Source organism: Hyalella azteca, unplaced genomic scaffold, assembly GCF_000764305.2.
Source record: "Hyalella azteca isolate HAZT.00-mixed unplaced genomic scaffold, Hazt_2.0.2 contig10333, whole genome shotgun sequence".
Taxonomy (NCBI): Eukaryota; Metazoa; Arthropoda; class Malacostraca; order Amphipoda; family Hyalellidae; genus Hyalella; species Hyalella azteca.
In genome coordinates, this window is record NW_025940377.1 from 203,292 (window position 1) to 215,577 (window position 12,286).

A 12,286-nucleotide genomic window follows, 5' to 3' on the forward strand; every position below is an offset into this window, starting at 1 on the left:
GATTCAATAAAAGAGTAGAAAGATTCAATAAAAGAGTAGAAAGATTCAATAAAAGAGTAGAAAGATGCAATAAAAGAGTAGAAAGATTCAATAAAAGAGTAGAAAGATTCAATAAAAGAGTAGAAAGATTCAATAAAAGAGTAGAAAGATTCAATAAAAGAGTAGAAAGATTCAATAAAAGAGTAGAAAGATTCAATAAAAGAGTAGAAAGATTCAATAAAAGAGTAGAATAAAAAAATTTCCGCCATGTAATGGAGGGAGGCGGGGGCCGTAATGACGGAAAACTAAAATTTTAACGAACGATTAAACAAGAACGCTCCAATACTATGAATATGTGAGTGCTACGCAACGATAAATTTAATTTAAATTACGTTTTATGTTCTAGAATATTTGTAAGTAAAACGAGTCAACGTTCATCAAGTATTTACAGCTTTTGTATTGAACTAAAAGCCTGCAGGTGTTGGCTTAAATGCATGGCGTAAGCCACCATCAGAAGCGGGTAGTCCACTCATGGACACAACTCAGAGCAATGAGTGAGACATTGTCTGCCTCGTGCATTTGCATTTTAGAAAATTGCATTTTCTGCCTCGTGTGAGTCATGCTGACCCAGTTTGATACGACGAATGGACGTATCAGTGCTCCGCCCTCTGGTACAACATGATCCATTTATTTCTCTGGATGTGATTACTCACGCCGCCCCGCGTAGGTGTTTCCTCGGCCGTGAGCATCTTGAGGGTCGTCGTCTTGCCGGCGCCGTTGGGACCGAGCAGCCCGAGCACCTCCCCCGGCCGCAGCGCCAGCGACACTGACTCAACCGCCAGCAGCTGACCGGCCGGCGCCTTGCCGCGCCGCTTCTTCTCGTCCGTCTTGAAGCTCTTGCCGAGGTTCTGGAATATCATTCAATATGAAGCCATATGAGGTAATTTGGAGCCATATGGGATAATTTGAAGCCATATGGGTAATTTGAAGCCATATGGGGTAATTTGAAGCCATATGGGGTAATTTGAAGCCATATGGGGTAATTTGAAGCCATATGGGGTAATTTGTAGCCATATGGGACAATTTGAAGCCATATGGGGTAATTTCTAGCCATATGGGGCAATTTGAAGCCATATACCGCCACCCCATCACCACCAGCCCACCATCATCATCACCACCACCACCACCACCACCACCACCAGCACCACCCCCCCATCACCCACATAGACGACAGCGGGGGTTGGTGCCCCCGTCTTGGCGAGCTGCTCGGCGCGGCGACGCTCGTCTTTGACGTCATCGTCCTCGTGGGGGGACTCGACCACCTCCTCCCCCCACACCCCCTCGTCGGGGGCGTCCGGCACCTGAGGGGAGGGGAAGTGTGGGATGTGCAGGAGGGGGAGTGTAGGATCTGCAGCCTAATAAACAAAAACTAAAATAGTTACTAATAATTGGTAATTAGTACAGCGACCAATTGTTGGTTTCTATCAGCGAAGAGAAATTAGTTTCTATAGAAATGAAGACATTGTTTTCGCATCAATATAAAATCATGTAATAAAGACCAAAAATTGCGCTTGCCGGCGACTAAAATTTGTTAAAGATATAACTCAGTACTCACTGCAGTGAGTGACAAAGAGCGCATTTTCTCGTCGACGAAAACGTGAAAGCACGGACAGACAGACAGACAGACGGACAGACAGACAGACTGACAGTCAGACGGACGGACATGACGAGCACAATAGCGCATTTTTCCATAAATGAGAAATGCGATAAGAACACGGCAACTCACGGACAGGAAGAAGGCGTCCCGCAAGCTGCCGCCGGTCTTCAAGGCATCGACGGCACGCAGCACAAAGTAGTAGAAAAATGCGTTAAAAATGTTCATGAAGAACATGAGCATTATTTCCACGGTGCAGTAGTCAGACATGGTTACGTCTTCACACGTCATCCTCAGGGAGCACTCGAGGTACACTTTGTTGATGTAGTACAGAGTACCGAAGGGTATATACCAGGGCATAGTTACGGCAAACACGCAGTGTGTGATGAGACCAGGGTCCGTTAATCCTTTTTCAACCAGAACATCAACCAAGGACACTGCAGTGTACAGCACAAAACCAATCGTGGTTGCTAAGTTTGGGTAAAACTGCCGCGCAGTTTCGGTTTTATCGAAAAGATACGAGCAGGCACCAGCATACACCAGCGCACTCGGCAGATACATCAAATACATCACAGCCAAGGTGGTGAACGCGGCCGGCATCGTGAGAGAAGCAACACCAAAAGCCTGGACGATGACGAGCAGACCGATGTAGGAGATGAAGTAGACAACCGTCAACACCAGGAAAAATGAAGAGAAGTAAAGGTTGAAGCTCACGCCGTTCAGACGAAGCAGGTTGCGGGCGTGGATCTGCGTCGGGATTTTAGATTAGCTTCTGGCAAACGCACACGTGAATGGATGATTAAAGTTCGTAGTCATGCATGCATTAATAGTAAAAAATATTAATTGGGTGATAATAAAGGTTAAAAATTTGCATCGATAGTAAAGGTTATTAAATCGATGGTAATAAAGGTATGTAACTAGGACCAATAGTAAAAACTATTCAATGGGTAATAATAAAGGTTAAAACCTGCACCGATAGTAAAGGTGATAAATTGATGATAATAAAGGTTCGTAATTAGAAACAAAAGAAGAAACTATTCATTGGCTGATGATAAAGATTCATAACCTGCACCGATGGTAAACGTTATTGAATCAATGATAATAAAGGTTCCTAACCTGGAGCGATATTAGAAACTATTACTTTGGTGATAGTAAAGGTTGTTAAATCGCTGATAATAAAGGTTCCTAACCTGGACCAATATTAAACACCATTACTTGGGCAATAATAAAGGTTGATAAGCCTTGCCTCCCGGTCCTGGACCATGTCGATGACGAGCCCCACGGGGACGAGGGTGTAGACGAAGCCAATAAGCATGGGCGCGAAGAAGGAGCTCACGTCGAACTCGATGGACGCCTGCAGGGGCGGCAGCATGTGGCTCTGCGTCCTGATGGGCTCAGTGTTGGGCCCGTGGGTCCTGGCATACAGGCACGAATATCTTCATTTCGGCCGCCTATATTAAGGTAATACTGGCGGCTAATATTACCTTAATATTGTCGGCCAATATTACCTTAATTTTGGCCGCCAATATTATCTTGATTTTGGCGGCCAATATAACGATAATATTGTCAGCCAATATAACATTAATATTGTCAGCCAATATTACCTTAATTTTGGCGGCCAATATTACCTTAATTTTGGCCGCCAATATAACCATAATATTGGCGGCCAATATAACCTCAAGGTCTTAAAACTGTCTTTGGGGTCTTATTATTGGCAGTCAAAAGAATTTTTTGAAATCCTTCAACTACAAACTTCTTCAAGACCACTCACTGCTGCAGGACTCAAGACCACTCACTGCTGCAGGACTCAAGACCACTCACTGCTGCAGGACTCAAGACCACTCACTGCTGCAGGACTCAAGACNACAGGGAGGTAATTAAACAAAGAGGTAATTAAACAGGGAGGTAATTAAACAAAGAGGTAATTAAACAGGGAGGTAATTAAACAAAGAGGTAATTAAACAGGGAGGTAATTGAACAGAGAGGTAATTAAACAGGGAGGTAATTGAACAGGGAGGTAATTAAACAAAGAGGTAATTAAACAGGGAGGTAATTGAACAGAGAGGTAATAAAACAAAGAGGTAATAAAACAGGGAGGTAATTAAACAGGGAGGTAATTAAACAGGGAGGTGATTAAACAGGGAGGTAATAAAACAGGCAAGTTTATAAACAGTGAAGTAATTAAAGGGCTGGTTATTAAACAGGGAGGCAATTAAACGCAGGTTATTAAACAGGGAGGTAATTGTAACAAATGTTTGAGGGGAAGAGCAAGTGAGGGGAAAGAGACCAGGAGGAAGGCTGAGTGCAGCACAAGTCTTCACAACTAAAATTACAGCATATATTCTTTGGAAATGTTGGATCGGTAATGAAATTACCCCCAAAATATTCATAACTGCAATCAAAAGAAATAAATAATGAAAGATTTAGGATTTGAATTGAACGCAAAAGTTAAATCTAACCTAACCCTGTCCCACTAATCCATACTTTAAAAAAAACGGTGAAAAATCTTGAATCGGCCCCAAGATCCATTACAAATATTCAAAATTGCAATCGAAAGAAATAAATAATAGATGATCTAGGATTTGAAGTGAACACTATAGTTAAGTCTAACTTAACCCAGTCCCACTAACACAAACTGCAAAAAATGGTGATGCCCGTGTATGGGTCATCCTGACTCAGTTTTCGCGACACAGTAAAACTGCGTTTCAGTCTCTGCTTGTGGTGTGTATAACTTTTTGGAACATACATTCCGTTAATTTGTTTGAGTGTAGTGGAAAGAGACACTCAGAGAAATGTGTCAGACTTTGTCCAGTCCATATGTCGATGCATATATTGTCCTTGTATGAGTCATCCTGACCCAGTTTGACGTCACAAAAAGGCGCGCTTTTCGCGCAGGAAGTGTATCACTATTTAGACAATATGACACACACATTAATTTTATTACTTTATTAAAATTATTATTATTTGTATAATAATTTTTATTATTATTCATAAATTTTATGAGCCATTAATTTAATAAATGATTTAAATAATTTGATTAATATTTTAAATAATTTAAATGATTTAAATAATTTAATTATTGATTTAAATAATTTATTTACTAGTTTAAATGATTTAAATAATTTAATTAGTGATTTAAATAATTCAATTAATGATTAATATGATTTAAATAATTTAATTAATGATTTAAATAATTTAATTATCGATTTAAACGATTTAAATAATTTAATTAATGTTCACCCAGTGATGGGGAAGCGAGCGACGTCGAGGGCGGCGATCTGTGGACGGCTGGAAAAGATGACGTCATAACTGCCGTTGTAATTTAGGGCGACGAGGGACGACGCGTCCAGCACAGCGTCCCAGCCGTCCAGCGCGTGGGCGGTGCCGTTGTGTAGGAGTAGCGTGTCGCCCCGCCCATGGAGCAGGTCTGGGGGCGACGAAGGGGGTTGTGAGGGGACGGTATTGTGAGGTGTGGGACATCACAGGCCTCAAAAAATATTTTCTTGCCACTAACCATAAAAAAATTTCTTGACACCAACCATAAAAAAATTTCTTGCCACTAACCATAAAAAATGTTTTTTGCCACTAACCATAAAAATTTTTCCTTGCCACTAACCATAAAATTTTTTTCTTGCCACTAACCATAAAAAATATTTTTTTATAACCATAAAAAAATTTTCTTGACACCAACCATAAAAAATATTTTTGTTGCCACTAACCATAAAACAATATTTTTCTTGATACCAACCGTAAAAAATATTTTTCTTGACAACAATCATAAAAAATATTTTTCTTGCCACTAACGATAAAGAAATATCTTTCTTGACACCAACCATAAAAAAATATTTTTCTTGCCACTAACCATAAAAAATATTTTTCTTGCCACTGACAATAAAAAAATATTTTTCTTGCCACTTACAACAAAAAATTTTTTTTCTTGCCAATAACCATGAAAAATATTCTTCTTGCCATTAAAATATAGGCAAAAGGGCGGCTTTCAGGTGGCCGATGAATAGCCAGCAGGCGGCCGGCGCTAATATATGCTCTGGCCGACCGCTGGCCACTCATGCTGCGGGATTAGACGGCCTCCATATTATTATTATTTGTTATACAAAGTTCACAAAATTTTTTCCAATGTCCGTGATTTGAAAATAAATACCTGGAATTGCATTCAAAATCTCAGACCGCTATTTTCTCAGAATCGCAGACCGCGCGGATGGAACAGTGATTAAATTTCAGAGCATCAAGATTGTAGCAGTGAATTGCGGGCTCGAAACCTCAGCAAGCTGTGGAAATTCTGCTATGTAAATAATCGGGAACAGATTTGTCATATTCAACGCCGACCTCATAAGTCCGTTAATTCCCCACAACCCCCTACCCCACCCGGGGCATGGACCTAGGACCTGCCGTAAAGTTGACGGACCTGCCGTAAAGTTAACGAACCTGCCGTAAAGTTAACGAACCTGCCGTAAAGTTAACAGACCTGCCGTAAAGTTGACAGACCTGCCGTAAAGTTGACACCCTGCAGTAGTAAAGTTGACAGACCTGCCGTAAAGTTGACAGACCTGCCGTAAAGTCGACGGACCTGCCGTAAAGTTGAGGGGGGTCTCGGTGACGGTGGGGGTGCCCTGGGAGTCGGCCAGGGCGATACCCCCCGCGGTGAACCCCAAGGGGAAGACCACCATGAAGATCACCGCCAGCGGCTCCCGCAACACCGCCGTCACGCGCATGCGCAGCAGCGCCTTGAACGCCTGCCATGCGCTGTACCTGTGGGGGCGTGCGCGTGTTATGCGTGGCATGTTATGCGCAGCAGCGCCTTGAACGCCCGTCATGCGCTGTACCTATGGGGGGCGTGGCGTGTTATGCGTGGGCGTGTGAATGCCCGTTTACACTAGGGGCAACGATATGGGCGGTCTGGCGCTTGCTGCAGCGCCCCACCGCCCACAACCGTTCACACTTATTTTTATATGCGGTAGCTCGCGACGGCGCGCTTCGAAGATTAGTTGCCAGTTAGACATCAGTGAGGATGGATGTATCCAAATTTGACCTCTGGGCCATTGTTCTCGGGTGTGCTGCTGTGATTACATTCATGGTCTNACCAGAAGCTGGGGCGACTCTAAACCAGAAGCTGGGGCGACTCTAAACCAGAAGCTGGGGCGACTCTAAACCAGAAGCTGGGGCGACTGTAAACCAGAAGCTGGGGCGACTCTAAACCAGAAGCTGGGGCGACTGTAAACCAGAAGCTGGGGCGACTCAAAACCAGAAGCTGGGGCGACTCTAAATTTTGTTAGGGTAGATCGTCAATCGCTTCGTTGCCCACAAGAAGCGCACGTAGAGGGGCGGTGAGGCGCTTGACGCCCGTGTGTTGCCCCTAGTGTGAACGGGCCTTTACATGCTGCGTGTTACGTGCTGCGTGTTACATGCTGCGTGTTACGTGCTGCGTGTTACTCACTCAACTTCCACTTCCTCGATGGCAAATCCCTTCTTTTTCCCCTCGACCCTCCGGGGGGCGGATGAGGCAAACTGCTCTTTCTGGAGCCCCTGGTCTGGAGGCTGCTCCACCAGGGGGACGGTGCCCCCTGACCCCTCCTGTGGGGGGTCAGGCTGTGGGTCCTCATCGCTGTTCAGAGACAGGAAAACCTGCACACATGTACGTGAATGAGACACCTGTACACATGTACGTGAATGAGACACCTGCACACATGTACGTGAATGAGACGTGCGCGTATGTACATGAAGGAGACACCTGTACACATGTACGTGAATGAGACACCTACACACATGTACGTGAATGAAACGTGCGCGTATGTACGTGAATTAAACACCTGCACACATGTACGTGAATGAAACACCTGCACACATGTACGTGAATAAAACACCTGTACAAATGTACGTGAATAAGACGTGCGCTTATGAATGAGATAAACAATAAAAAAATAAGTGAATGCAATAAAACGGAAACAAAAGCTATAGGTATATAAGAGCTATAAAACATATAACTGGGCGAGAATTACAGTTAACCAAGAAATTCGAGTAAAAAACTAGGAATCACTAGCAGTTTAACCTGGCACTAACAGTTGAGCACTATAGATAATCTTCAGGTTTGAAGATATTTATACAACATGCGTTAATTATCAAGTCATCTCCTTCTCCTTAAATTTAAAAAAACGCGTTGTTGCCCTCATTTAATATCCGTTTTTATCTTCAAATTAGAACAAACTTACAGTTAACATAATAAAATTATAGTAAGCCTTTCATGGAATCGAATTTAATTTTTATGACGCAGTCCCTCACTATCCCCCAATCTATAAGTAACGTGTTGCCATAAATAACGTGTTGCCACAAATAACGTGTTGCCACAAATAACGTGTTGCCACCTGCTCCAGCGTTGTCATGGTAACGCCGTAGTCTTCAATGGCGACGGTTTTGTGCTGGGGGGCGGCGCCCTTTGACCTGCACGCCTCCAGCAGGAGGAACATGGCGGGGAAGCGTTCAGGGGGCGTGTCGGGGAGCACAAAGGTCATCTCCTTGCCGTAGTGACGTACAAGGGACGCGTGGGGGACCTCCTGACGAAGGAGTGACGTCACCTCGTCAGCTGACGCGTCCTCACCCACCACCAGCCTGCGTCATCACAACGACTTCAATACGATAATAAAATTAATCTAATAAATCAATAGGCATCGAGCGTTGAAATAACGTTACTTTAACGTTTTTTTTTTAATTACGTTCTCAAGGAATAAAACACCAGGCATCAAACGTGGAAATAACGTCACTTCAACGTTTAATTGCGTTATCAAAGAATAAACCATCAGGCATCAAACGTTGAAGTAACGTTGTTTCAACGTTTTCACTACGGCATCAACTTGTAACCTACCAAGCAATTTACTGTGAAAAAAATGTTGATTTTCCGTTGTTTAAACGTAATTAACTTATAAACACCACCACGCAACAGCGAACAGACGTTGATTTAACGTTGTTTCAACGTTATCAAAAAGTAATAACCCACCAGGCATCTGTCGTTGAAATAAGGTTGATTTAACAACGTGCCTCACATTGTGATCAATGTTTTTTCAACGTCAAGAAGTAAGAAAAATAAATAATAAACTAATAATATTATAAAATAATTATTCTAATTAAAACATGTTTTCATACATATAAAAAATGTGTTCTTACATAAAAAATATAAATGTAATCTTATTTCTAGACATGGCGCTCACGTGAGATGGTAGCCGAGGCCGAACTTATTCTTAAGGAAGAGCGACGAGCCACAGCAGCGCAGCGCAATATTATATAATAATTAATTAACATTTAAAAATGTATTCTTACATAAAAAATACAATGTAATCTTATTTCTAGACATACCGCTTACGAGAGATCGTAATATTGTCCTTCATCACTCAATAGTGTACTTCATCACTATTAGAAAATAAATGTATGTATGTCCTATGATTAAAAATAAAAATGTATCCTTACTTAAAAAATAAAAATGTATTCTTAAATAAAAAATAGAAAAATGGCGCTCACGTGAGATGGTAGCCGAGACCGAACTTATTCTTAAGGAAGAGCGAGGAACCACAACAACGCAGCGCCCCCTTCGTCATGACGGCCTTACGGTCAGCCAACACGTCTGCCTCGTCCATGAAGTGCGTCGTCAGCAAGATAACCTTTTAAAGATTCAACATTATTCTAAATTTTGCGATTACCTTAAATAGATTCATGCAAACATCGTATCTTCTTTACACGATAATTTAAATCGTCCATGAAGTGCGTCGTCAGCAAGATAACCTGACGCCATATTGTCAAAGATTTAAGATTATCTTAAATCTTGCGGTATAATCTTAAATGAATTCATCCAAACATCGTATCTTCTTAAGATTATTTTAAATCTTGCGGTATAATCTTAAATGAATTCATCCAAATATCGTATCTTCTTAAGATTATTTTAAATCTTGCGGTATAATCTTAAATGCATTCATCCAAACATCGTATCTTCTTAAGATTATCTTAAATCTTGCGGTATTATCTTAAATGAATTCATCCAAACATCGTATCTTTTTTAAACAATAATTTGAAATCTGGTTCAATTGCACCACAAAAGCGGCTATACAATTCAGTGAACTTTTAAAGTGTACACAACATACAGACAAACATGGTTGTATTATACAAATTAATACGACACATTTGAATCTATCGTCATTGTACAAGATAGTGATGATTATCATTTTACAAGATTTTGACTGCCATCAAATAAGACAATGATGATCATTACACAAGATAATAATTAATTTCATAAGACAATGATGATCATTAATCATCACTAAATAGTGTCCATCACTCAATGCTGAGTGATTCATCATCGCTTACATAGTCTTTAAAGATTTGAGTCCTTTTAATGAAACAACATATCAACTGGTTATATGACAAAACAGACAAAAGTCTGTTATTTATTTATTTACTATATTTACTATGCGACTTTTGTCATATACTTCGCTCCCCTTATTCCAGTCATGACTGTTGGCTTTTATTGATGACTAATTTTTCTTGCAACTCGTTTAATGGTCTTTTGAGTTGGTTAACACAAAAATAATATCAATCATGATATAATAGTCTTGAAAAACCTAGTATATGTCTATGTAAATATCATTGTAAAAATAAATTACAAATTCGGATACTATGAAATTGTTATCACAAAAATATATGACTTAATATGCAAAAAACTGAATAATTTCATACCTTTAAAACAGGAAGTGAAGTTCTTAATACGGGCGTCGTCCAAAAAGAGCTGGAAGAGAAAATAAGGCGACATCAGAGAGCGAAGTAACGCTCAGGGCTGGCGTTACCAGTAACGACAGCTCAGGGCTGGCGTTACCAGTAACAACAGCTCAGGGTTGGCGTTACCAGTAACAACAGCTCAGGGCTGGCGTTACTAGTAACAACAGCTCAGGGCTGGCGTTACCAGTAACAACAGCTCAGGGTTGACGTTACCAGTAAAAACAGTTCAGGGTTGGCGTTACAGGTAACGACTGCTCACTTTCCTGACTGGTAGCGTGGCTGAAAAGTCAATTAAATGATAATATATATCTAGTTGACTAGCTCAAATATTGCATAGATATATTTAATTGGAATGACACAAAATTTCCTTTTTCAAATAAACTAATAGTGTAACTGACAGTTGACACAGCTGCTCGATATCCGTTAGAGTTCGATGCAACGCACAGCACAGCAATGCAGTTAAACATTTGAAGAAAGAAGCTAAGTTTACACAGATGAATTGAGCTGTGGACGTGGGCCCGATATAGTTGATATATTGATGGTAGTTAGTTAGTTTAGTGGCCACATGTTTACTAGCGCTTCAGCTATTTAGCTATCTCGCACCAAAACTCAAGATGAACATCACCAAAGAGGTGCAAGGTCTCAATTATCGAAAGATTCTTAAACAAATAAATAAATTGTTCATCACCCACAAGGGGCGGACGGTCTCAATTGTCTCAATCCCCCTAGGAGCGCGAAATCCCATAGGACTTCTGACGAGCACAGACACGCGTCAGAAGTTCCCCTTGAGGGGAGATATTGATGGTAGACTCACCATGCCCTGATGGTAGATGTAGTAGAAATATTGATGGTAGACTCACCATGCCCTGGTGGTCGATGTAGTAGAAATATTCTCTCTGTGTAGGACCAGGCGACTGTCCCTGCTGGTACTCAACATCGCTGGCGGCGGAGATTGAGTGTTGACGTGATAAACTCGGTTGAGCAGATATCAAAACTTCACTTGGATGTCTTGGTGAGATTAAATCTTGCTTGCCGAGAGGATGTGTAATGTTCCATTTATGTTTCCATTGCCGACGTTTTGCAGAAGCAAGACTAATACGACGCAACGAGCTTACACGTCTAGGTGCCTCCAATCCAAGCAACTTCACACCAGAATCAACGGCCAAAGAATGAAAATTCCTTACATGGAAAGTAAACGGTTTCAGCTTTTCCATTTTTTAACAGCGAATCTGTTTTACATTCAAAAGAAGTAGTATTTTAGGTTCAAAGTTTGTCATCATATCGATTTCCTTCACTGATCGAACGAGTGACTGAATCAATCAGCTGGGGATGATCAACATCAATGAGTATAACTAGTTCCTAATCTATGCAAACGATTTCAATGAGAATTCTAGTGACAGGCTTCCTTGCTATCTGAGAGCACAAAATATTATATTGGAAGTGTTGTTCTAAGGTTAGTTGTAATGTTATTACTTGGAAGTATTTAAGTATACATTCAAAGTATTAGTGCAGAAAACGAGGAAAATAAGTTTACATGATGATAAATTACGAGAGTTGAAAAAGGGTTTGATAATTAACGGAATTGAATGTTCGAGTGCAAAATATTCGCCAACCTTATAAGGCGCCTTCAGGTGAACAATGGCTATCGCACTAGCATGAGCGACGGTAAATCTGAGAGCGCATTTCCCATATAACTAAATATATTTAAGATAAATTTATGTTATTTCCTTCTCACTCCGAGACCAGGGGTCGTGACTCCCCTTACGACTTCTGACCATCAGCTCTAAATCTTTGAAAATTCAAAACTAAAATTCGAATAATTATGATGAGCGGCTGAGTTTAGCTAGAATCGAATTTTCCTAAATCATTCGGTTTCAAGTT

The 12,286-nt window shown here is 41.0% G+C and overlaps 1 protein-coding gene across 1 annotated transcript in view; it reads right to left on the reverse strand.

The window, feature by feature from the left end:
* LOC108677791 (cholesterol transporter ABCA5) overlaps positions 1-9,784 on the reverse strand; it is a 15,150-nt gene extending 5,366 nt beyond the window's left edge. Inside the window, exons 1-12 of the mRNA XM_018166070.2 lie at positions 9,779-9,784; positions 9,158-9,297; positions 8,011-8,254; positions 7,086-7,273; positions 6,219-6,400; positions 4,874-5,060; positions 4,009-4,025; positions 3,480-3,489; positions 2,880-3,048; positions 1,766-2,380; positions 1,203-1,340; positions 655-887 (exon numbers count right to left, since the gene is read on the reverse strand). Coding sequence (XP_018021559.1) covers positions 655-887; positions 1,203-1,340; positions 1,766-2,380; positions 2,880-3,048; positions 3,480-3,489; positions 4,009-4,025; positions 4,874-5,060; positions 6,219-6,400; positions 7,086-7,273; positions 8,011-8,254; positions 9,158-9,297; positions 9,779-9,784 — 2,129 coding nt within the window. The remainder of the gene's footprint in view (positions 1-654; positions 888-1,202; positions 1,341-1,765; positions 2,381-2,879; positions 3,049-3,479; positions 3,490-4,008; positions 4,026-4,873; positions 5,061-6,218; positions 6,401-7,085; positions 7,274-8,010; positions 8,255-9,157; positions 9,298-9,778) is intronic.
* Positions 9,785-12,286: the final 2,502 nt, after the last annotated feature.